Source organism: Cucurbita pepo, chromosome LG10, assembly GCF_002806865.2.
Source record: "Cucurbita pepo subsp. pepo cultivar mu-cu-16 chromosome LG10, ASM280686v2, whole genome shotgun sequence".
Classification (NCBI taxonomy): Eukaryota; Viridiplantae; Streptophyta; class Magnoliopsida; order Cucurbitales; family Cucurbitaceae; genus Cucurbita; species Cucurbita pepo.
Window position 1 is genome coordinate 3,014,665 of NC_036647.1, and position 23,594 is coordinate 3,038,258.

The following is a 23,594-nucleotide window of genomic DNA, read 5'->3' on the forward strand; positions in this document are numbered from 1 at the left end:
CGCGGTAATGTTTCTTCCCATCTGTCCAGAATGTATGCCACTGCACCCTCAATTTTACTCTTATAACTTTGCCATTTTTATGTAATGAATTGAATCTTTGTCATTAATTCAGAAGAAATAACAAGTCAACACAGACAAAGTATGAATATACACGATTTTTCTGTATAAGAAATTTGGTTCAAAGTCGTACCATGTTAAGCAAGCTGAATCCACTCTTCCCTTGTACAAAACTTTGGTCAAACCGTATCCATCAAGTGGCAGTAGCTTGCCAAATGGAGAAGAATTATCCAGTGCCAGTTTCATTTGAGAATTACCTGATATTCAAGGTAGAACAGGAGCATTTGATCATTTAGAACTTACTTTCAACACCAGGAGGAGCCATTTTGTGTTTCAATCTCTTCAGCTCCTGAGCTGAATTCATCTGCCATTTCTTTGTTCTCCTTTTTGTTTCCTACTACGGGGAATCCTGATTCGGCTGCTTCGACCTCGTCTTCAAAGTTCCACCTAGTTATTCCTTGTCTGCTAACATTTCCATTGGTGTACATTGTTGGGGAGGCTATACTCAAGTCATTTAGTTTGGAGTCTCCACAGATGATTCCTGAAAACCATATGAAATTTTCTTTACATGTATTAGTATAACCGACATCGATATTTTTCGAGGAGCCATTGGTATGGTGAGACAGAATTAAGCAAGTGCTTTTTGAACTGGGCTTACCTTCATAATTGGATTTCAATGATGATGGTGACTTGAATTCAATTCCACATGACTGAATGTCAGGGAAGATAGGCATCTTGAGAGTGCCCTCATCAATCTCCATGATCCCGATGGTAGCTGAAATGCCTTCATTCTTGTCTTGCTCTGTGATGTCAAGGGGAGTAAAATCCTTATGTGTATCATCCACCTTATTCAAGCTATCTTTTCCAAGAAGAGTTGGTTTTACTTCTCCTACTTTTGTCCCTCCTACTGTTGGCTTTCGTGCTCGCGTCCGGGATTGTGAACCTACCGGGGCTATTGCTCGTTTCGACCTTCCTCGCTTTGATGGCTGTCCCCTCACAATGCCACCATTTCCAACTTCCACAGCAGGCTCATTGGTAGCTACTGATCTTAAAGATGAAATTTCAGCTTCAAGCTTAATCAAGCGGCCCTTGCAGTCCGCTAATTCCCCTTGCAACTGTCCTATCATACTCCACAATTGAACATTTTCTGCTGACTGCATCAAATAGAAAAAAAAAAAAAAAAAAAGGAAGCATTACAATAACATATGAAACATCACGTAAACGGGAAAGAACTGCCATGTCAAACCTGAGCTTCCCAAAGTCTTTGATGCTTCTGAGAAAGCCTTTCAGGGGGCTTGATGACACCTCTTAAAAGAGGTTGTCCAGAGGAAGATGTTACACAACTAGGAATTGGCATCGGGCAAGATTGAGAAGAGGCAAAACCATACGATGCTCTTGGATAATTGGACAATCCAGGGAACAGTAATGGTGGTGTTTGGCCCCACCAGATTGAAGCATCCCAGGAACCTGTTATTAAGTTCAAACCCAAATTTCAAAAAACTTGAACTGATTACTAGGGAATGACATTCAATCACAAGGTTTGAAAAAAGAAACGCCCACAAATTTGGTAAACAACATGAACTCATTGATCGAATAATAACCTCGACAGAATTACAAAACCAAACAGTTCTGAAAGTGAAACTCACCTTGAAACCCAGGGTATGTTGGATAACCAACAGGGTAACAGAAATTAGGAGCTTGGGGTTGACATCTCGGCGAGGCTCCAGCGCCAAACGCCGCCGGAGTTTGCCAGCTACCTTCAGTTGCTCCAAGGGAAATGCTCGGCTGCGGTTGTACCCAAAAGGGTTGTGATGAAAGGACAAACTGCTGCGGCTGCGGCTGCGGCGGCGGGATGAGCTGGTGCTGAAGTTTGGGCAGATTTTCGGGTGGCTGGAGCCGCTCATTCACGGCGACGGGGGCGGCTGGCAATGAAGATTTTCCCCCTGCATGTCGAGGGTTGAGTGCCCTTTGAAGAAGCTCAGTGTACTGCTGATTTTGGGGAGCTGCATTCTCTAAAAACTGGCATCCAGATTTGGCGTTTTTTGCTGAATCTGTCCCATCAAATACGCTTTTCTCATTCTTGCGCTGTAGCAACAGTGGTATTTCTAATTAGCATAATGCAATCTCTATATACAAGAACAAATCAAACACAAAAGATCGAAAAAGAAAAGCGAAACCCCACAAACTTTCACTATTCCCATCGCTTTTCTAGAGAGGGTCGGGCTGATGAAATCAATCAAAAGGGGCTGGGAGGAATGAGAAAACGACCCAGCACATCGAAACCCAATTCAGAAAAAATGAAGGAAAAATAGGAAGAAACATACGGAAACTCCATTGGGGTGGTGTTGAAGATTGGCGGTAGAAGCAAACTTGAGTTCATCTTCCTTTTCCATCGCATCGAAAATGAAAACAGCTAGTGGGAGTTGAGAATCTAAAAGGTAAAGCAAGTTCTTTAGCTTTAAGCAAGGGCCTATAAGCTTCCTATACGAATGCCTAATGCCATCACTTGAACTGAATTAAAAAAAGGAATATGCGAAGGGCTGGAAAGAGAGACGGAAGCAATTAAAGTTCGAGGTTACTGAGAGAAGAACGTGAAGGGAATATATTACAGAATTTCCATCTCTTTCTGCTTATTTTTTATTTGGTGGTGATTGCACCAGATTACTTTATGGTTATAATAATAATGTAAGTTCAAATAAAGATGGAAATGGAGTGAATTAAATTGTATTTTGGAAACAAAAATGGTATGGACTAGATAGACGCAGAGGCACGGGGTGCATTGAATTGCTGACCCGTTCCAAGTGAATGGCACCTGAGAAAGAAATGTGCGGCTTTCTATGAGGTGTCGTTCTTTTTGTCTCATCTTCCAGAAACTTTTAACCTTAAAAACCTATTCACAATAAATTGAAATATATTGGTACCCACACGAGAAACGGAATATTATTGGAAAACAGAAGTGAGAAGATCTAAGTGGCGTGGAAATTAACGTATTTGCCTCGAGGACCGCCTGGTCAAACTTCCAGTTAACTTACCTTTCCCAAACAAAAACAAGAGTGTCGGAATTATTTGTAAAGCAAACTATGATTTGCAGTGAAGAAACATATCATCAATGCAAGAAATGAAAGGCACTCACTCAGTTTTGTAGTAAAGCTTTTATTCATACAACCACTGGTAAAGTAGGCTTTATAAATAAGCAGCAGCAACACAGCCGATGAGCTGCATCAACAACTCGAGAGGACACGTTTGCAAATATAGTCAACCGCAAAGTGAAGCACATAATAGCAACAGCACATATGCAAACTTCTTTCAAACTTAGTTTAGTAGTCTTCTCCCTCCTCATCTTCATCGTCCCCAGCCTCAGCACCCACCTCCTCATAGTCCTTCTCCAAGGCAGCAAGGTCCTCCCTGGCTTCAGAGAACTCACCTTCTTCCATACCCTCACCCACATACCAGTGTACGAAAGCCCTCTTTGCATACATGAGATCAAATTTGTGGTCAATGCGGGAAAAGACCTCGGCAACACTTGTGGAGTTGGAGATCATGCATACAGCTCTCTGAACCCTGGCCAAATCCCCGCCTGGAACAACAGTTGGTGGCTGGTAGTTGATACCGCACTTGAATCCTGTTGGGCACCAGTCAACAAATTGGATGGTTCGTTTGGTCTTTATGGTAGCCACCGCTGCGTTGACATCCTTTGGAACCACGTCGCCTCTGTACATCAAACAGCAGGCCATGTATTTTCCATGGCGGGGGTCACACTTGGCCATCATGGATGAGGGCTCAAATGCACTGTTGGTGATCTCCGCAACAGAGAGTTGCTCATGGTAGGCCTTCTCGGCTGAAATCACAGGAGCATATGATGAAAGCATGAAATGAATCCTAGGGTATGGGACCAGATTTGTCTGGAATTCAGTTACGTCCACATTCAGTGCACCATCAAACCTCAGAGATGCAGTCAGAGATGAAATCACCTGGAAATTTAACATTATATAAATATTTAGAATCCCATCATTTAGATATAAAAATAAAAGATTAGGAAATGTTCCAAACGGGGGTGTGGGTGGGTAGGAATGGATGAAATGTGTACTTGAGAAATCAAGCGGTTGAGGTTCTGGTAGGTCGGGCGATCAATGTCAAGGGAGCGCCTACAGATATCATAGATGGCCTCGTTATCAAGGAGCACTGCAACATCGGTGTGCTCCAAGAGCGAATGGGTTGAAAGGACACTGTTGTAGGGCTCAACTACAGATGTTGACACCTGCGGTGAGGGATAAACAGTAAATCCAAGCTTGGATTTCTTTCCATAGTCCACGGAAAGACGTTCCAGTAGAAGGGATCCAAGACCAGAACCCGTTCCTCCACCAACAGCATTGAAAACGAGGAAACCTTGAAGACCAGTACAGTTGTCCGCAAGCTTTCTTATACGATCCAAGCAGAGATCAACAATCTCTTTACCAACTGTAATAGAAAAGGAGAAATGTGTTAAAACAGGGGACAGTTAACAGGAATTAACTTACCAAAAAAAGAAAAGAAAAAGAAAAAGAAAGAATTACTCGTATAGTGGCCACGAGCAAAATTGTTCGCTGCATCTTCCTTGCCACTAATGAGCTGTTCAGGGTGGAAGAGTTGGCGGTACGTCCCAGTCCTGACTTCATCAATGACTGTTGGCTCAAGATCTACAAAAACAGCACGAGGTACATGTTTTCCAGCACCAGTCTCACTGAAGAAAGTGTTGAAGGCGTCATCACCCCCACCAACTGTCTTGTCGCTAGGCATCTGTCCATCGGGCTGCAAGGGAGACAGGTAAGAGACATTCAGATTTCAGTAGTACACATTTGCAAGTTTCACAGTGATTTACATTTCACAACTATAAATGCAAACAGATACACGTTTACATTCCACCAATTCGAGTATTTCAGAATGATGCTCGTAAATCACAATGAAAAATACCATTCGTCAGAAATACAAGAAAATTTGCATGGCCAATATTATAAATTAAAACGCAGAACTATTATGTGAAGAAAAAAAAATCCTTTTCATTAAGCAGAACATGCTACACTAATTCCCAAGTTCATTGAAGTATTGCGTTCTTCGTGTGATTGACTAAGGAACCATTCCAGATCCCACATTAAGTCAATCCCAAAACTTATTTCCCATTGACAGGGCCGCTTATGCAGAGTCCATAGGATGTAGAAAGCCTTCATGAAATAGAAATCGGATGGAATACCCATCCGCAGAACAGGACTGGAACGCTTTAGAAGCACATTTATTTAAAGAACGCCTTTAAAAAATTCATAAGCCAGTTCAAAGAAGACAGTTATCAGTTGTGCTGAAAGTACATTCAAATGTCCCTAAAAAGCCAGACACATTCGAATATGAAAGAAACCACGCAACCAAAATATGCGACGACCTGGACAGAAGTTCAAAGTGGGGTTCCAGGAAGTTGATATCAAAACGAAATGTAGTCGATCTACTTAGATCAGGCACGTTGACGTATTGTCCAGTAAGAACCTCTGTTACACCTATTAGGAAACAAAAGAACACTAGATCTGGAAACTGCGATAAACTCACACAACAAAACCCTAGATCTCAACATTGACACGCAGATAACGGCAACCATCTCTAAACAACCACTTAAACCAACAAACAAACAACGAGGAGATCAACGAAAGAGACATTGACAAATCAGAACGCCATGGAAGTAGAAGCTTAAAAACTAAAAAGAGGTGGGAACCAGCAACCTGAATGCCATGCTCCAAGCAGTAAAGTTCCCAGCAGGCATTGCCGACCTGAATCCCGGCTTGACCAATGTGGACGGAGATGCACTCTCTCATTGTGGCTTTGAAACGGGAGATAAAATGGAACAGAATCTAGAAGAAGAGGAAGAAAATGGAAAAGAAAGAGAGGAGCGTTTATGAAGACGCTACTCCAAAGGATCGGAAATGGGTGTCGGGCCGGAACCGTATGCAGGACAGTTTATAGTTTATAGCAGGAAAAAGTAGGAGTTGGATGTGGCGAGGGGAAGAGGCGTAGTGGTACCCGTGCTACTGCACGAGCGGCACGTGGGAGTTTAACCATAGTTAGCTCTCCGTGGTTACATTACTGGGGTCTCAACATTTGACTGTAGGACGTGGCTTTACTTTTTATCGTTGGTGGGATTTAAAATGACAGTTAAACTTCAAATCAATTTTAATGTATTAATATATAATCACTACTATATCAATACTTAATTTAAAATTTATTTTTAAGTATAACATTAATGTATTTTTTAAGCTCAGGAGGAAAAAGTTAGGTATAATCGATCTTGCTTGGATCATAAGCGAACCAATCCCTTTCTCCTCTCCCTACGCTATCGTCTTTCCCAATATAAAACGCAACAATATTTCATGAATATATGATATTTATAACCCAGCCATAAATAAACTTCCATGAAATTACCAAATTAATTACGAGAAAAAAAAATCAGATTCTTCTTCCAAGATCATCAGCCAGAATGGCCTGGAACTTTGAATCACGAACCCTTGTTGTTGTTGTAGCTTCCATAGTAGTACTGCCTGGCTTGCTCCTGTGTGCCATGTTTGTTCCTTTTTCCTTTAATGCCCAAGATAGATAGATGTTGAGATTTCACATTGCACTGATGAGAGATTGAGAGAGAAACATATATGAAATCATAACCCAAAAGCAAAAGAAGTAGAGAGATTTTATTTTTGGTTCAGTGATTACAAACCTGATTATATCGATCCCCATCTACACAAGAAGAAGAAGAAGAAGAAGAAGAAGAAGAAGAAGAAGAAGAAAGAAAAGAAAGGTTTGATTTATATAGACAGAGAAAGGCATCGGGGCTCGATGTGGGCGGTGAAGGGCCCTTTTCATATCCAACCCTTTCTCCTTCTTCAACGCGTTTTATGGATTAAATCAAAAGGGGTTCTTAATTTATAAAATACAGACGACAGATTTCATGGATTTCACATGCAAGTTTATAGGCTAAGTTCGTGTGAATTTGCAAGAAAGGAAAAAAGCATCGTGTTTTGGGGTTTCATTCCAAATAAGCCAGCCACCTCAAACGCACACTCCAAATTCAATTACAAATGCTAATAAAAACAAACGAACGAGATTTTTTGAAAACATGGGGGAAACAAAAAAGTAAACATGGAAATTGTGAAAAAAAAACAAAAGATAGGTTGAGGCTTACGATGATTAAGAATTAGAATGTGGTTGTGTTTTTCCTTTCAATATTGTGGTCGGATAAGATGTTTTGAAGTATGCTTCTTCCAATCAAAACACAGGTATATGTAATTTAAGAGACATTTATTGTCATAAATAAGAAGAAATTAAAATTTATTTAGGACAATAAAATCACCCACAGGTTTTTTTAATTGGTAATTAGTTAACCATTTTCATTACCTTCTTAAATAAGTTTAATTAGATAGGGTTATCGTCTCTAAATTGGTGGTTTAATTTGGTATAAAAATCTAAACTTCTGTATTTTAATTAATTCTTATAATATAATTTCCAACTGATATTTACAATCAATTTTTATAAAACAGACGTGTTAGAAACAAAAAATGTGAAAATATAGAAAGAAAAGGAAATAAAATCTGATAAGAAAAATAAGAGACAATATTAGTTAAGAGTTGTTTGTAGTGAGGGATAAAAAATTTACATTTCAAACGTGTTCCTTATTTTCAAAATTGAATTTACTATATTCCGCTATTTTGTGATTATATTTTGTTCCTCAACTTGTTTTCTAATTCATATTTTTTAAAATTAAAGGAAGTAAGTGGGGTCCAGCAAGTGGGTCTTTGACACGTGTAAGAAATTTGGGTAAGATAAGATTGGCCATGGCAATGGCAAATGGCCGTGGCCTTCCTTCACATTACCCAACCAAGCAATTTCCTCATCCTAGCGCTTAGTTCTGAAAGGGTTCTGATCTTGAAGCGGGTGGGTTTGGTTTCTGTTAAGGGAAGTAGTTATGCAGCCAATTCCGGATGTTAACCAGCGCATTACTCGAATCTCTTCGCATCTTCATCCTCCCAAGCCCCAGGTTCTCACTCTCTGCCTTGTAAATTTCTCTTTTTGGTATACTTTTTACGGGTCACTGTGAAATTGGAAGCGTGGCGTTGGAACCCAATGACCCATCTGGGAATATGGGATTTAGTTGTGGATTAAGCGATCGTACTTGCTCCATTACTCAGGTTTTTATCCCTTATTTGGTTTGATTCTGGTTGTGCTGGGATAGATGGAGGAGAGTTCAGCTTTGAGGAGGGCGAATTGCCGGGGGAAAGGCGGAGCTCCCGGGTTCAAAGTCGCAATACTTGGGGCTGCCGGTGGCATTGGCCAGCCCCTTGCGATGTTGATGAAGATGAATCCTCTGGTTTCTATTCTACATCTTTATGATGTAGTTAATGCCCCTGGCGTCACCGCTGATATTAGCCATATGGATACTGGTGCTGTGGTGAGTTCTTTCTTTTTTTGTCTGTATTCTATTGGGTTTTTGTTTCCTACAATTTAAAATGATAACGTGTTATGGGATATGAGTTTTAAGAGATTCAAGAAATTGTGGGGAAACTATCGTATATTCGCATTTGAAGTGGGGAATTGAAATGGATAGCATATTGAGAATATTACTGAAAATGTAGGTGCGTGGATTCTTGGGGCAGCAGCAGCTGGAGGCTGCGCTTACTGGCATGGATCTTGTTATTATCCCTGCAGGTGTTCCTCGAAAACCAGGAATGACAAGGGATGATCTATTCAAAATCAATGCAGGAATTGTTAGGACTCTGTGTGAAGGGATTGCAAAGAGTTGTCCAAGAGCCATTGTCAATCTGATCAGTAATCCTGTGAACTCCACCGTGCCCATTGCAGCTGAAGTTTTCAAGAAGGCTGGAACTTATGATCCAAACCGACTTCTGGGAGTTACGATGCTCGACGTCGTCAGAGCCAATACCTTCGTGGTATGCCATAGTCCCACTAGTCTCGTTCCCTTTTATTAGATCATGGCTGTCTATCTTCACTAACTTATGTCATGTCTTTATGTTATTCTGTCTTTATCAGGCAGAAGTATTGGGTCTTGATCCTCGGGATGTCGATGTTCCAGTTGTTGGCGGTCATGCTGGTGTAACCATTTTGCCCCTTCTATCTCAGGTTTGTACTGGTTTCTGAGTTGATTAAATTACATGATGTCCTTGATTTGTTTTAGTTACATTTCTGGTTGTGTTCTTGTGTATGTATAGGTCAAGCCTCCAAGTTCTTTCACACAAGAAGAGACTATTTACCTGACTGATAGGATTCAAAATGGTGGAACAGAAGTTGTGGAGGTAAAGAATTCATTTGTTTGTTGTACTCGATATGTGCTATCACCAGTTGTTTACCAATGCTCAAAAATCTCTCGAGATTTTTACATGTGAGATCCCACCTCAGTTAGAGAGGGGAACAAAACATTCTTTATAAGGGTGTGAAAACCTCTTCCTTGCAGACGAGTTTTAAAATCGGTGGGCTTGTGCTATTACGTGCGGTATTCTTATCATCACTATCACAATAGCTTATTATACCAATTTGACACTGTCTCCAGGCCAAAGCAGGAGCTGGTTCAGCAACTCTCTCCATGGTCGGTTTCTTTTCAACCCTTTTCATCATCTAATGGGTTAAATTGTTTGGGTACCATAAATGTAGAAAATAGAAGGAAGAAGTAAGAAGGGTAACCAGGAATACTATATTGACTAATATATGGTAAAAATGTGTAGGCGTATGCGGCTGTTAAGTTTGCAGATGCATGCCTGAGGGGCTTAAGAGGAGATGCTGGTGTTGTGGAATGCGCGTTCGTGGCTTCTCAGGTATGCATGTTTTGTACAAATTATTGGCCTATTCCTTTTCAGGAATGTGAATAATGTTGAGCTGAGGTTACATGTTTGCTTGGTACAGGTGACTGAACTTCCATTCTTTGCATCAAAAGTACGACTGGGTCGCAATGGGATGGAAGAAGTGTACGGGCTTGGGCCACTAAATGAGTATGAAAGGTACGCCAAAATGCGAAGTTGTTGAACAAGAATGAGGTTGAATCTGGATTGAGTATTGATTTTGACAGGATTGGATTGGAGAAAGCGAAGAAAGAGTTGGGAGGGAGCATTGAGAAGGGAGTTACCTTCATCAGAAGCTGAGAAGATATGCCAATTTCAATATATGGTGTCAGTTGACCTTGTATTAAATGTAACGCAGATAACGTGGACATTTTTTATTGTAAGGTAGGAATATTAAATGAACATAATATTAATAATAGACATCTCCACCACCCATGTGGGTTGCTTGCTTCGTATTCAACAATCGCTTCAATTACCGTGAAAAAAGCCATCTTTTTCTGGAAGTGCTATTTTCGAGGTCATCACAACCAAAATCAAAAGAGAAAAGAAAAGATTTGATTGTTTTTAATGTTATTTGTTAAAGAATATTTTGGTGTACTTAGAGAATGAGTTTCCAAATTTTCAATTGGGTTACCCACCACTTTCAGTCTTCTTGTTCTGACACCCACCCTGTGCGTACCTTTCTTGATTTCCTCTGTCTGGAAAAATTAGCGAAAATTAATGAGAAAAGAAGAAACCTTTGAACAACATTACTACCGTAAACCTTAATCCCCTCCTCCCCCAAAAGATAATTAACGACATCGCAGCTACAAGAGCCTAAGCTGTCTTCTTTCTTTTCTTTTAATGATAGACAGTAGACACTACCAACCCCAACCCAGTTGTGTTCAAGTGCTAAGAAGATCTGCTGGCGGCTGCTGCTGCTGCTGCTGCTGGTCTTTTTTGTTCTCGGGTCCTGTTGTTTGAATGTCTAATGCGGCGGCTAATGCTGGTGTTGGTGGTGGTGGTGAGGAGTTGGGTAGTGTTGAGTCTTCCCGTTTTGAACATGGTGGCTGTGGAATCTCCGATAGGATTTGGATCACTTCTCGCATTGTCGGGCGCTCTACTGCCTGTTCTTCAACGCACAGCATTGCGACGTAGAAGACGTGCATCACTTCGTGGCGAGGAATGGAGGAGAGCCTTGGATCAAGGATTTTCACTACCTCTTCCTTGTTTGAGTCTGTCATTTTTCTAACCCATTGAACTATGTCCACACCATCACCAAATTCTCCGACCGGTTTTCTTCCACTAACAAGCTCCAACAAGACGACTCCAAAGCTATATACATCACTCTTCTCGTCGACTTTTAGTGTGTAGGCGTATTCTGGAAGGAAGAAAAAGGATCAGAAATATCTCAAGAATCAGAACCATTGAATGTGTTACCTTCCAGAAAAGTAGCAATTTTCACACCATTCATCGTCCAACTTTGAATTTGAAATGGAAAGCAATCCATAATGGTTAAACAATGAAGAGAACTTTGGATGCAGTCAAAAGCATTATGATTCATTCATTGACTTGCAAAGATGATCACCATTAATGTTCTCAGGACACAGAATTTAGCCACATTCTTCAGTTCAATATCAAGCTCCCAAGTCAAACTACAGATCATATGTTCATGCGAGTCATAGAAAAATAAGGCTAAAACACTTCAAAACAAGAGTGAAGATTCAAATTTCGAGTCCTTTAATAATATTAGGAAGAAGGTTGCTTCTTGGTCTGCTGCATATAAATGATTGACATAAAGTTTCAAGCTTGGAATCATACCTGGGGCAATATATCCATAAGAACCAGCAATAGCAGACATGCACTCAGAAGTGCCGGAATCCTGTAAGAACTTGGCCAGACCAAAATCAGCGACATGAGCTTCAAAATTAGTGTCAAGAAGTATGTTGTTTGATTTCACGTCGCGATGAACAATGAGTGGCGAGCAATCGTGGTGGAGATAGCAAAGCCCTTTAGCGGCTTCAATAGCAATCTTGTACCTTGTATCCCATTGAAGGTGACCCCCTTTTTTGCCATGAAGAACTTCCCCCAAGCTCCCATTAGGCATATACTCATAAATCAAAAGATTAGTCTCATGGTTTGAACAAAACCCCAATAGTCTAACGATATGTCGGTGTCGAATCCTCCCAAGAGTTTGTATCTCAGCGTTGAATCCATGGTCGTGGGACGATCCACGGCTCATAGCTGGCAGCCTTTTGACGGCGACATGGTCACCACTTGGCATCACCCCTTTATAGACAATGCCACCCCCTCCTTTTCCAATAATGTTATCCTCTTTCAAGCAATCAAGAACATCATCAACGGTGTAATCTAGGCGTTGGAAGGATGTTAATTTCCAAGCCCGAGACTCACTGGCTTTCTTTAGCGATCGAGCTTTGATGATGGCAGCAACTGCAAATGCAATTGAGCAAAGAAGCAGACCAATTACAAGGAGGAGCTTGAGGGAAGCAAAGAGGGGGCCCTTGAAGCGTTGTTGGTAATTGCTATTGGCAACCCCATCTTTGCATGGCCCCAAATATGGTCCGCAGAGATCGAGATTGCCCACAAACGAAGTATAATTGAAGTAACTGAATTGCCCAGTTACCGGAACTAAACCAGAGAGGTTGTTATATGAGAAATCCACAGAGGTTAAACTCTGCATTCTGGCTATGGAAGCAGGGATTCCGCCGACTAAATGGTTTCTTGAGAGATTCAGGTAATTTAATATCCTCATACTGGTAATCTCGATCGGAATTTCTCCCGAGAGCTTGTTTCGACTGAGATCGGCGAAGGTTAGAAGCTTGCATTGGCTAATATCCGGCGCGATTGGACCCGATAACTTATTGTTACTGAAATCAATCTTCGAAAGTTGCTGTAACCGCCCAATCTCAGGTGGGATTTGACCGGAGAACTTGTTTCCGTCGAGAAGTAGTTTCTGGACGCCGGAGAAGTTGGCGATTGTAGGTGGAATCGACCCAGTGAGTCGGTTGTTCGAGAGACTAATCTGGCCGAGATTCTTTGAGATTGAGTCGGTTATTGGGAATTCGCCGGAGAGAAAATTGTCCTGTAACTCCACCTGAGAGAGCTTGGGCAGACTCAGAAGCCCCTTCGGAATGGATCCATTGAGAAAATTTTCCCCCATACGGATACGATTAAGTGAAACGCATTTGCCTAGCGATTCTGGAATTGGACCGAACAAAAAATTGCTCAATGCGATCAGAGTTTGAAGCCGATTACCGTAGCAAACATCAGGAGGGAGAGTTCCAGTCAGCTTGTTGGAAGAAATATCCAGAATCCGAAGCATTCCGTTCTTCCCCAGGTTCTGTGGAATCGCTTCCGTGAAATTATTCTCCCATAACTGCAACACCTCCAGCTTCGGCAAGTCGCCAATAAAGGATGGAATCCCCCCATGTAGCTTGTTTCTAAACAGATTCAACAGCGTCAAGTTCTTCAACTCGGCGAACGATACGGGAATCTCACCCACAAGCATATTGTTCGACAAATCCAACGACTTCAAGTTGTTCAACTCTCCAATCTCCGGCGTCAGTGGCCCAGATAGAGCATTAACTTGGAGAAACAGAGTATCAAGGCTCTTCAGCTTTCCGAGCTCCGGCGGAATCCGTCCAGACAGTCCACAGTTCGCAGCGTCCAACCGTACCAACTCCGACAAATTCCCAATCTCGGCCGGAATACCGCCGTCGTAGGCGTTAAAGTAGCCAATGTAGAGCTCTCGAAGGTTCTTCAAGTTTCCAATCTCGGGCGGTATCGGACCGCCAAGTTCGTTACCGGAAACCGCCAAGTACTCCAAAGACTGCAGCCGACCAACCTCCGACGGGATCCGTCCGGTAAAGAAATTTCCACCCAAATGCAGATGGCGAAGGCTCAACATTTCAGTGATCACAACGGGGAAATCTCCAGTCATATTGTTGTTATACAAGTCAAGAACCTGCAGATTCTGGAGCTCTGAAAGCCGCGAAGGGAACGATCCATCGAACACATTATTAGAGAGGTTAAGGAACCGAAGGTAAGAGAGTGAAGAAATCTCCAGCGGGATTGGACCAGAAAACTCATTGGCAGCAAGAGAAAGATTAGTAAGAAATCTTAAAAAGGCAACATCAGGGGAAAGGGAACCGGAAAGGCCGAGACCAGAGAGGTCTAAGGCAATGACATGGCGACGGAAATCGCAAGTGACCCCAAACCAAGTACAGTGACTGGTGGAGGCGTTCCAGGAAGAGAGAGAGGATTTGGGGTCGCCATTAATGGAGATTTTGAGGGAGAGAAGGGCACGATACTCAGAAACACCAGCAGAAAGAGAATGGTGAATGTGGAGTTGGAGTTGGAGAAGACAGAGGAAAAGAAGAAGAAGGCGCATTTTGTTTGTGGGTTTGTTGATGGAATGGGAAATGTGGGATTTTTCCGGCTGTTCTTCAAATTTGCAGAGTTAGTTTGAAATTGGGGGAGGGAGCGAGAGAGCTCAGTGAGAGAACAAGAACCTCAATAAAGTGAATCATATCGCACATTATATATAAATATATTTTTTCCATTCCAAAAATTTGAAGGTCTTTGACTTTACAATATAAAGTTCATATCTTAATGTGAACATTTATATTGGACATGATGAATAAACAGCAGGGTTGACAAGACACTGAACTTTAGAACGACTTTTGCCATAACTTTGGCTGTATTTTCATGGTTCTGCGATTTTGTGTTTGCAGCCCTGTCTGCACCTTTGGTAAGAGTAAGTGGGTTGAAGAAGGAGTGAAGAGTGATGATGAAAAGAGGTAATAATAGTTGGTGGGTTTGTGTGTTGTAGAGATAAGGTTGCTCAAACTCCAATCCAAAGGCCAAACCCATCTTTGGTTCTTAAATTTACACACACACACACACACACACACACACACACACACACACACACACACACACACACACACACACACACACAGAGGCCCCACAAGTCCCAGAAATAGTCACAAACTACCTTTACTCTAAGGGCTGCTGCTTGCTTAAGCCTGTGACCCTCGTCCTTATGGGACATCGCTAATCGACAAACTCACCCCAGATTGGTCCCCCGATAGTAGCAAAATGACGAAGCAGTCCTCCTTCCAGGACAAAGAAAGCGACGCCATAGTGGGGAGGTATCCTTCGCATTGTAAAATTCTAATTTTCTTTTACCCTTTTCTCGATGTTTGAGATATACTTTCATCATCATCAGCAGCAGCAGCAGCATGGTGAATAAGAAAATGTTAAATGATGATGATGGATTGAGATGCATGAGAATTCAGAATCCGACATCATTCAATATTGGATCCAATGCCCTGCGATGTTGGGTTTACAGGCACCATCCTACCGTAACCAAAGGGTCATTTCTTTTTCTATTTCCCTTTCCAAGTGAAGAGGGAAATGTGGATATCACATATTTGACCAAATTTATGAGATGATGGGTATGGTGGTTAGGACGAGTTCAACTCAGTTGAAGGAAGAGGGAACATAGATCAAATAAACACATACAGGCGATTGCGTCCAATCCAAGGAACACAGCCATTGTGGGATCAAGTTGGTGGGTGTGTTTTAAATTTTCGAATCCCTCTTTTCAATTGCATTGCACTGCATGAGAATTAAGGAAAAATAAAAAAAAAAACTTCACACCACAAAACACGTTATCTCACTTGCTATTCTTTATGTCTTGGGCTGTGAACATTTTGTCCCCTCTCTTTCTCTCTCTCTCTATGGCTTCTCAGTCTGAACTCTCACCTTCACTTCTCACAGAACAGAACAAAACAAAACAAAGCATGGTTTGAACAATAATGGACACCATTTTCTTTTTTAGGGGTAAACGACACCTGATATCCATTTATCTAAGTCTAAACAGGGTTGTCACTGTTGGACTTCACCATGTGCACCAATCTCTACACCATCACTGCACAATTCAATACGCCAAATTTCCTGCCATTGCTTTAGCCTTTATGTCCTCAGATACCCACAAAAAAACAATAACTTCCGGTATATCAGTTTGTCTATATTCCTGAACCGGCAAAAGCTTAAATGTCCTGGCCCGGTCCATTTAAAAGAGGAGAGAGGTTTCAGATTGTTTAGTATGGTTTGGCATACTCTATTGTAGAAAACAGGCAAACTCTATTGCTTTCCTTCAACTTCCGTAGTTTGGGAAAAGTTAAAGTGACATAGGAAAGGGAACAACACTTCCTCCCTTCAACTATAGCTATATATGCTTACAAGTGAAGAAGAAAAAGAATGATCTAGTTTCTTATAAAATTTTGAAATGTTAGAAGTCAAAATTTTCTTTCTGGGATGAAGCAAGGAACACAGCTCCAGCGCCGGACCCCCCATGAGAATGTTCCACTATCACATTGTCTGAAAGTTCATTTCCAAGCATTTCCCATATGCTACTATTGAGATAGTTTCTAAACACCCTGTAATGCTCGTAAAGCCCACCTTCCACTGTCACTATGTTTCTTTTGTTTTCAATCCTCCCCAGCTTCTTAACGATCCCCACAATGCCAGCTCCAGCAAGACGGGCTGCACGTTCTGACACGACATCGCAAACCTCAGCAACGATTTCTCTTGCCATTGGAGTAGAATCAGTTATCTTGCATTCATAGAGAACATGTCAACCAGTGTGGAAGAGAAGTGCAACTAAATGCATGCTTTGATATATAATAGAGACTAATTTGAAAACATCCCCATCAACCCTATTGTATACTAAGGGTCTATAACTATAAGAAGTTCATGATCTGATCTATGTGGTGTGGGAGGAGGAAAAAATTGATCAGTGTTCAATGCTTTAATGATCCTCACCCCAAAAATTTCTTTCAGCTTTTCGTTGACAACTTCTCGATCTTCTGAAGTATCCTGATGCATTGCAGCCATATCAGGTGACCTATAACAAAATCAATACAAGTCAAATTTTCAATTGTTCAATATGGTTCGGTATTTGTTCGTTTCAAGATGCAATCGTCATGTTAATCCATAAACCAGATTTGATAGCGTTATCACAAAAATAAGCCACTCCAGTTCAGTAGTTTTAGGATGGAAATATGCTCAATTAGCCCAGCTTTGCACTGTTTTCCAAACTGTCGTACTAACTACCATTCAATTAACTGTTGTGTTGCAACTAATAATACCGGACTGCTTGAAAATGAATGTCAATACCTTAGCAGATAAGGGGTCATAAGCTTTGGAGGTACGGGATCCCCAAATAATAATGTTTCCTGTGCCATTTTTACCAGGACTCTTCTCACAATCTCTCCCAAATAGGTTCCTGATACCAACTTTTGGAATACCTGAGATAATTGAAGAACTGTCAGCCAATCTAGATTAGGATTCTCTTCAAGTATGAGCGGTTACGATCGATCTACAATCTGCCATACCTGACTACCGGGGTTTAAACTTTCAGAATCTAGACAAGCATCAAACTCGGTTATTGGAAGGTGCGGTGAACGGAAATTTCCCCACTCCATGCTGATTCCCTGCAATATAAGAACAGAATGAGACTGATCTTCAATTTGCAATACCATTTAGTTGGCTAATCTTACTAACCACCTCCCTTGACGTTCGTGATGGTCCATTTAAGTGAGCAAGTTCTTGTGCTGATTCTATATAAGCAGCATTGGTGCCCATGCCTAAAGTTATAGCAGCAACACTGTCCCTGCAGTAGTATCTACCTCCAGCTAAATTCCCAACAGTATCATCAACCTGCTCGAAAAACCGGAAATATCACAACAAAGCTGGAAGCCTGGAACTAGTTTTGTGAAAAGGAACTTTAGTTCAAATATACAGCTGCATACCATTGCAGAGACACGAAGGTTCACACCATGCTTATTCAAAGCCCGGTTGATGTTTTTCACCATATTCTTTCCAACCTGAGTTCATAATTATATTTGGTTTCAGCCATGTAAGAGATGTCCATCATATTCCATCAATAGTAGATAAAAGTGGCAAATTTTCTATAACATGTGATATAGATTCAAAACAGGTCCATCAGAATAACATAGGGATTTAAACCGTCTGCATTGTGTTAATCTCCGTCTGAATGATCATTTATTCACCATAGATTGTTGTAGTTCTATGAAAATACTATGTGAGAGAATGCAAAGGGACGGGAGTGATTATACTCAACTGTGTCATCAGCGGAGAAACTATCCCATTTAATTACATTTCCCAATGTGGCCGCAGCATCATCCACTGGATATGATAATGTAAAGCCCAGCTCCGTCCTCTTCACCGGTTCATTTTCATTCTCTGGATGAGCGGAAACAAATTTTGCAACCTCCGCAGCAATGAAGTCGAACAGATCCTGTTTCCAACAAAATTTAAATAAAACCTTCGCCAAAGCCATTGATCATAATCTAATTGAGGGGAGTGCTCAAATTCTAATTCCTGAGGTGGGATACAATCTGAACCATGATTCAGTACCATAAGTCGAAGTGTAGGTAAAACGAACCTCAGAATTACCATTCATCACATTGGAAGGGATCGAAATCTCCTCGCGATGAATATCAGAGATGGGTGCGTTCTTTCCCCCAAGCCGAGCGCACAAAATCAAGAAATTGGTTCCCCGCAAATTAACCCCATAATAAAACCCTTCCTCATCTCTATCACCCAAATACAAGCATAACAAATGAAAGCCATTAGCAATTCAAATTTCAAAAGATAAATGGCAGCAACAAAAAATAAAAATACCCATTGGGGAAAGCGTCGGCGTAAGAGACGAGCATTTTGAGAGTGGCTTTGCCACGGGTTCCATCCGATGCAATGGAGGCCCGCATATCGGACTCCAAATCATCGGCGATCTGCCACAGCTTGGGTACGGGAGTTGCACAATCCCGGGCGAATTTGCGGAGAATTCGGTGTGCTTGCTTCAACTGCCATTGTTTCCTCCGCTTCCATCTCCTCAGCGCAGCGGCAGCGACTACCAGAGTGGCAGTAGCGGCCAATGCGGCCACCAGAATCTCCTTCCGCATGGGCATGGCTGGTGTGTTGTTGAACAGTGTGCTTCCTTCGAAGGGAATATAAAATGAGGAAGTTCCAGTTTGGATATGCAGTTAGTTTCGTTGATCATCTCTCCCATCTCCATGGATCAAAGAAATAACAGAAATCAGTTACTGGGAAACATAGAACGCGAATTATGGATACCAACGGCCGATCGCTATGCCGTTGGGTGCTTCCAATCTTTCAACACTATCCATTAGGATTTAGAACACGTCGCGCCCTTAATAATTTCACACCCTTTATTTATTTATTTATTTAATCAGTTCAAAAATAAAGAAATTCTCTCGGCCCAATATCATTAGTTCAATAGGCCTTCAATGTCGGTAATTGGGCCGACTCGTAATTGGGCCTGCTAGTAACAGAACATCACCAATCACATCATCCCACGTAAGCCCTACCCACCTAAGACGCTGACTATATGAATATTCCTGGTTGGAAGTGGTTTGGTTAAAATTTAAGAAACAAAACATGAAGCGTTGACAATAGAGAAGAATATAAGATCTCGTAATCTTAATGGGACATCGGCTGTCTCCTCTTCTTCCTCACTTCCACTCTATCCCGACACCCCATAAATTGTTTTCTTTATACTCAGGAGTTGTCTTAATTAAGTTGCAATGGAGCTGTCAGATCCAGATAATTAGTTGTAATATCCTTGTAGTTGTCTTAATTAATCCATAATAATCAACATCTTACAATAATTAATTATAGATCCGTATGCAAAGGAGACTCCCCAAAAAAACGGGAACTTGGGGGAAAAAAGTCTTGGATTTACAGCACATGTGGGTGTTTTGTTATCCTAAATTTCCTTAACGTGGTCAAAGATCTGCCCCACGCAAAAAAATGCAAAGAAATTTTTCTAAAAAAAAACAAACGCCCTCGTGCTGAACATATTCTGGAGTAAAATGGAAGCAGATCATCAACAGTTAATTGGAGCATTGTAGGCAAAAGCCAACCTTTGTGACTGAGAGTGACAAAGCTCTGTAATTTTACACGAATTGTAGGCAAGTCTGTCGTAGTTTCTGCACTAGCTCCTTCACTGTCATGGAAAAGCCATCACCCATCTGCAATTACATAATAAAGCAAATGAATTTAGTCCCGTAATAAGCTCATTCTCCAGAAATGACAGTTCTGAAATGGAAACATATCCACAGTACCTGAGCTATAATAGTTATATCAATCCTGAAATTGCCAAATGGCAAGGCACTGCTGTTGAGAACTGTTAGATTAAGCTCCTCTATGTGGTTTAGTATGTTTGAAAGGCAGCCTTTGCATTTCTTGCCATGAATCTTCAACAGAACATCCTTCCCAGACACTCTGGCTTCTATCTCTGGAATGGCTCTGTCGGATGAGCTGTTTTCCTCTGAGGAATCGTCTTCCACCACAGCAGAGACATCCTCGGATCTGTTCACAAACACCACTGATTCCACTCTTGATTTGGCTGCTTCTTCATCCGCAACCTTCAAACGATCTTGAAGATCCTTGATGTATGTTATTGCATCCCCAAGAATAGACGCTTTGTCCATCTATTACCAATAACCCATTTGATCCGTTAAATAATGTCAATAAAATCTTGAATTATAAGGTCAAAATTAGATCATGTACTCACCTTCTTGAGGTGTGGAATAAGAGCTGAAAGAGCAACGAATCGCTGGCTGAGCTTTTCTCTACGCTTCCGCTCAGCTATGACATGATCTTGAGCAACCAAAGCGGTGCGATAATTCATAGCCGAAGCGCTCCTCTTCATTCCCACACCATCGTATTTTGGGGAACCATTTGGATTGTTCTCATAGGAACCTTGAGGGATCGCCGATGACAAATCAATGTTCCCTTCGCACCCAATTTCGAATTTGGGCTTCACGTTGCTGTAATTGCCATTGTTCCCAACTAATTTGTTGGAAGCAGGAGGAGAAGAAGAATGGGAATTCCCAAATGAAATGATGTGTGATGAAGAAGACGAAGCAGCCATGGAAGCAATTTGACGGGTCGTGGAAGAGTTGTTCCAGCTGCCGCTGGTCCTCGGCTGCTTGGCCGGCGGCGGCGGCGACGGCGGAGTTTGTACGGAGTTCTCAAGATCTAGGTGGGATGTGTGGCTTTCGTCAGAGAAAGTTTGGAAACTGAGCTCGTCTAGCGTGCACTCAAATGGGTTCATTTCAAAATCATCCATAAATGCAGATTCCAAATCCTAATTATAACCAAAACCCAAAAAACATAAGATCAAGCAAAAAAAGAAGCGAAAACGAAGNAAAAAAAAAAAAAAAAAAAAAAAAAAAAAAAAAAAAAAAAAAAAAGGCATAAAAGTGTTTACCATATCAGATAACCATTTTGCAGATGAGATTTCCATTGCGAAAAGGGTCAACAAAACTAAGGTTTGGGTGTGTGTGTTTATCAGTTCACAATCGAATGAAGCGAGGAAGAAGATTGTTAGGTAGCTTTATAGGTGCTACCCTACGCGGTTTGCGGTTTCATTTATTATAAACATTATATAAATTGATTTGGCACGTGTGAATTCAGCTTCCTCCGCTTTTGGGGGCTTTCTAGTCTTTTCACTTCAATTTTGAACTTCTTTTTGTCAATTAATCCATGTATTTTTCTCACGTTTTCTCCCTTTCCTTCTCACTGCAACACTATTCCCAAATTTCTAAATCTTATTTATATTTGGAAAAAAATTGGGTGTTTGGCTCACCTTTTGTAACCCATCCACGGTCTATGGTCCACTCGGTGAGAATCGAAATGATAATGAGATGCGACGTTGTACGAGATTGGAGCCTGGTCGTAGGTCAAATGGTAAAGGATATAATGCTTAGTCAAACAATGGCTCCAATTCCGTACCTTAAAGTTTAATCACTTCCCTCGTATTATTGGTCGTCAGTTGCATACTTACATCACCCCATGTAATCTAAACCTCCTTCTAATATGAATGCAACACCCAGTTTTTAATACAGTTCATCTTAACTTAAAGATTCTATTCTCTTTTCACAATGACTTTGAGATTAATAATTTGATTAAACAATATGAATGGAAGATTACATATGTAATGTTTATGAGATTTTTCGCCGCTAAGATTGGAACTGGGAAAGATTTTTATAAAAACGGAGACATGAAAAGCACAACCATTTATGGAGTTATTTTATTTGAGATCTCATGTGTTATATCAAATATAATAAACATAGGAATTATTATTGTTTTAATGTTCTCCATTTGTTTATATAAATAATTATACATGTCCCAGTCATATAATGGGGGCTGATTACGCTGAATTTTTTGAGTAACCCAACACTGCATTCACATGAAACCGTTGATGAATTAATATAATACATAAATAATTCAACTCACCAAAACATATGATTAACCATGATTAGTTTCCCTAGTTAACATAACTTATTGGGAATTATTCCTCTTTTATGGATATATTATTTGTAATATTACCCTAAGTTATATCATAATGATTAGCCATTGGTTTCTCTTCTTATTCACATCCATGTTCTAACAATTATTCTCTCCCTTCTTATTAGTATCTCTTTCGTCATTCTAGACCTATCGTCTTCCAACGCTCAAAATGCCATCGAAAAAAGACCCAAATGAAATTATATTCTTTAAACCTACTACATGGGTTCTCCAAAATGATAATGTCAATGGAGTTTCAATTTCAAAAAGCCAAATGAAAAGGGAAAGAGGTTAAACAAATGAAAAAAAATGTGTGAAAATGCAATGAAATTCAAATACAAAGAAAAAGGGTGTGTTTTTTTTTAATGGTTGAAGTGGATGGGAAGGATTTGAATATCATTGTTTAAGATTGGTTGTTTGTAGTGTGAATAATGAGAGCCATAAGTTGAAAATATCATAACCCAAAACAAGAACGAGTTAGTTCATGTGTATTCTCGTGATACACGAATAAAGAAGAATACATGAATAAACCGAGACTACATCCGAATGAAAACAATTATGAGGATAAGATGACTAATACCTATACAAACAAGATGCACTTTCCTTATCGTTGGCTAAATTATAGAAATTCCATAGTTAAGCATGTTTTTCTTGGAAGTGAGAAGTAAGTAACATGACTATGTCGCAAGAGATGGAGGAGAATGTCAGAGACATTAAGTGCCGAATCTAGATTCTAAATCTTGGACATAGGTCGTAAACCAATAATCTAATTAAAAAAAATTAAAGCTTTGTCTCATATGTATACCAAAGTCATAACAAAGTTGATGATGTTAATATGACATAATTAAGCTGCATGAACCCTAATTTCTGTATTTCTAATACTCTTTGTTAAAGTATTTTGGAAACAATAAGTTAACAATAAAGAAAGGTTTTTATTTTCTTGTTTACCTAAAACTTGGGTATTACACTTCTTTTTCCGACAATCCTGGAAACACACACAAACACACACACACCAATTAACATTTGACTACAAATAATNAAAAAAAAAAAAAAAAAAAAAAAAAAAAAAAAAAAAAAAAAAAAAAAAAAAAAAAAAAAAAAAAAAAAAAAAAAAAAAAAAAAAAAAAAAAAAAAAATATATATATATATATATATATATATATATATATATTATTTCAAATGATAATTTAAAACGTGACAATTTGATCGGTCAAAGCCTTGGAAGGGCTAAGGGAAGATTCCCCGCCACCTCACCCTCCCATCATTAACTAT

At 40.4% G+C, this 23,594-nt stretch overlaps 6 protein-coding genes across 8 annotated transcripts; 1 reads left to right on the top strand and 5 right to left on the bottom strand.

The window, feature by feature from the left end:
* Positions 1-81: 81 nt before the first annotated feature.
* On the bottom strand, positions 82-2,639 carry LOC111804156. 2 transcript variants are annotated; one of them, XM_023688863.1, is made up of 5 exons: positions 2,382-2,639; positions 1,704-2,142; positions 1,304-1,524; positions 716-1,211; positions 82-598 (listed from the first exon to the last, which is right to left on the bottom strand). In XM_023688863.1, the coding sequence occupies exons 1-5, from the start codon at positions 2,448-2,450 to the stop codon at positions 363-365; spliced, it is 1,461 nt and encodes a 486-aa protein (XP_023544631.1). In that variant the 5' UTR covers positions 2,451-2,639; the 3' UTR covers positions 82-362. The 2 variants fall into 2 exon arrangements, with proteins under 2 accessions (XP_023544631.1, XP_023544632.1); XM_023688864.1 differs by lacking the exon at positions 2,382-2,639 and adding an exon at positions 2,244-2,349.
* Positions 2,640-3,119: 480 nt separating this feature from the next.
* LOC111803282 (tubulin alpha chain-like) lies at positions 3,120-6,061 on the bottom strand. Its single transcript, XM_023687612.1, has 4 exons — positions 5,799-6,061; positions 4,611-4,845; positions 4,145-4,515; positions 3,120-4,028 (listed from the first exon to the last, which is right to left on the bottom strand). Exons 1-4 carry the CDS (start codon positions 5,889-5,891, stop codon positions 3,375-3,377), a joined length of 1,353 nt encoding a protein of 450 aa, XP_023543380.1. The 5' UTR covers positions 5,892-6,061; the 3' UTR covers positions 3,120-3,374.
* Positions 6,062-7,907: 1,846 nt separating this feature from the next.
* Positions 7,908-10,369, top strand: LOC111803283 (malate dehydrogenase, glyoxysomal-like). Of its 2 annotated transcripts, none has more exons than XM_023687614.1 (9): positions 7,908-8,101; positions 8,253-8,512; positions 8,697-9,011; positions 9,112-9,201; positions 9,291-9,374; positions 9,629-9,664; positions 9,801-9,890; positions 9,979-10,073; positions 10,142-10,369. In XM_023687614.1, exons 2-9 carry the CDS (start codon positions 8,297-8,299, stop codon positions 10,212-10,214), a joined length of 999 nt encoding a protein of 332 aa, XP_023543382.1. In that variant the 5' UTR covers positions 7,908-8,101; positions 8,253-8,296; the 3' UTR covers positions 10,215-10,369. The 2 variants fall into 2 exon arrangements, with proteins under 2 accessions (XP_023543382.1, XP_023543381.1); XM_023687613.1 differs by having other exon boundaries at positions 8,297-8,512.
* A 244-nt stretch (positions 10,370-10,613) lies between these two features.
* LOC111803281 (leucine-rich repeat receptor-like serine/threonine-protein kinase BAM1) lies at positions 10,614-14,745 on the bottom strand. Its single transcript, XM_023687611.1, has 2 exons — positions 11,715-14,745; positions 10,614-11,274 (listed from the first exon to the last, which is right to left on the bottom strand). Exons 1-2 carry the CDS (start codon positions 14,302-14,304, stop codon positions 10,799-10,801), a joined length of 3,066 nt encoding a protein of 1,021 aa, XP_023543379.1. The 5' UTR covers positions 14,305-14,745; the 3' UTR covers positions 10,614-10,798.
* A 1,220-nt stretch (positions 14,746-15,965) lies between these two features.
* On the bottom strand, positions 15,966-19,163 carry LOC111803143 (probable hexokinase-like 2 protein). Its single transcript, XM_023687428.1, has 9 exons — positions 18,630-19,163; positions 18,391-18,541; positions 18,067-18,243; positions 17,735-17,809; positions 17,487-17,642; positions 17,318-17,416; positions 17,100-17,230; positions 16,746-16,827; positions 15,966-16,536 (listed from the first exon to the last, which is right to left on the bottom strand). Exons 1-9 carry the CDS (start codon positions 18,914-18,916, stop codon positions 16,213-16,215), a joined length of 1,482 nt encoding a protein of 493 aa, XP_023543196.1. The 5' UTR covers positions 18,917-19,163; the 3' UTR covers positions 15,966-16,212.
* A 412-nt stretch (positions 19,164-19,575) lies between these two features.
* On the bottom strand, positions 19,576-21,368 carry LOC111803144 (transcription factor bHLH19-like). Its single transcript, XM_023687429.1, has 4 exons — positions 21,244-21,368; positions 20,545-21,120; positions 20,093-20,461; positions 19,576-19,999 (listed from the first exon to the last, which is right to left on the bottom strand). Exons 1-4 carry the CDS (start codon positions 21,277-21,279, stop codon positions 19,925-19,927), a joined length of 1,056 nt encoding a protein of 351 aa, XP_023543197.1. The 5' UTR covers positions 21,280-21,368; the 3' UTR covers positions 19,576-19,924.
* Between the last annotated feature and the right edge of the window lie 2,226 nt (positions 21,369-23,594).

Bases quoted from the DNA above. Each gene is read 5' to 3' on its own strand.
- LOC111804156 (XM_023688863.1), bottom strand. From the start codon at position 2,450: ATGGAAAAGGAAGATGAACTCAAGTTTGCTTCTACCGCCAATCTTCAA. The intron at 2,143-2,381 runs GTATGTTTCTTC...CTGTTGCTACAG, and splicing joins ACCACCCCAATGGAGTTTCC to CGCAAGAATGAGAAAAGCGT. The intron at 599-715 runs GTAAGCCCAGTT...TATGGTTTTCAG, and splicing joins ATTGAAATCCAATTATGAAG to GAATCATCTGTGGAGACTCC.
- LOC111803282 (XM_023687612.1), bottom strand. From the start codon at position 5,891: ATGAGAGAGTGCATCTCCGTCCACATTGGTCAAGCCGGGATTCAGGTC. The intron at 4,516-4,610 runs GTAATTCTTTCT...TTTCTATTACAG, and splicing joins TGCTCGTGGCCACTATACGA to TTGGTAAAGAGATTGTTGAT. The intron at 4,029-4,144 runs GTACACATTTCA...TTAAATTTCCAG, and splicing joins TCAACCGCTTGATTTCTCAA to GTGATTTCATCTCTGACTGC.
- LOC111803283 (XM_023687613.1), top strand. From the start codon at position 8,030: ATGCAGCCAATTCCGGATGTTAACCAGCGCATTACTCGAATCTCTTCG. The intron at 9,012-9,111 runs GTATGCCATAGT...TGTCTTTATCAG, and splicing joins TCAGAGCCAATACCTTCGTG to GCAGAAGTATTGGGTCTTGA. The intron at 9,375-9,628 runs GTAAAGAATTCA...CACTGTCTCCAG, and splicing joins GTGGAACAGAAGTTGTGGAG to GCCAAAGCAGGAGCTGGTTC.
- LOC111803281 (XM_023687611.1), bottom strand. From the start codon at position 14,304: ATGCGCCTTCTTCTTCTTTTCCTCTGTCTTCTCCAACTCCAACTCCAC. The intron at 11,275-11,714 runs GTATGATTCCAA...TCTTCCTTCCAG, and splicing joins TTATGGATATATTGCCCCAG to AATACGCCTACACACTAAAA.
- LOC111803143 (XM_023687428.1), bottom strand. From the start codon at position 18,916: ATGCCCATGCGGAAGGAGATTCTGGTGGCCGCATTGGCCGCTACTGCC. The intron at 17,810-18,066 runs GTTGAGTATAAT...TTATGAACTCAG, and splicing joins GTTTCTCCGCTGATGACACA to GTTGGAAAGAATATGGTGAA. The intron at 17,231-17,317 runs GTATGGCAGATT...CAATTATCTCAG, and splicing joins GTTTAAACCCCGGTAGTCAG to GTATTCCAAAAGTTGGTATC.
- LOC111803144 (XM_023687429.1), bottom strand. From the start codon at position 21,279: ATGGAAATCTCATCTGCAAAATGGTTATCTGATATG. The intron at 21,121-21,243 runs GTAAACACTTTT...GGTTATAATTAG, and splicing joins CAAAATGGTTATCTGATATG to GATTTGGAATCTGCATTTAT. The intron at 20,462-20,544 runs GTGAGTACATGA...TATTGGTAATAG, and splicing joins TTATTCCACACCTCAAGAAG to ATGGACAAAGCGTCTATTCT.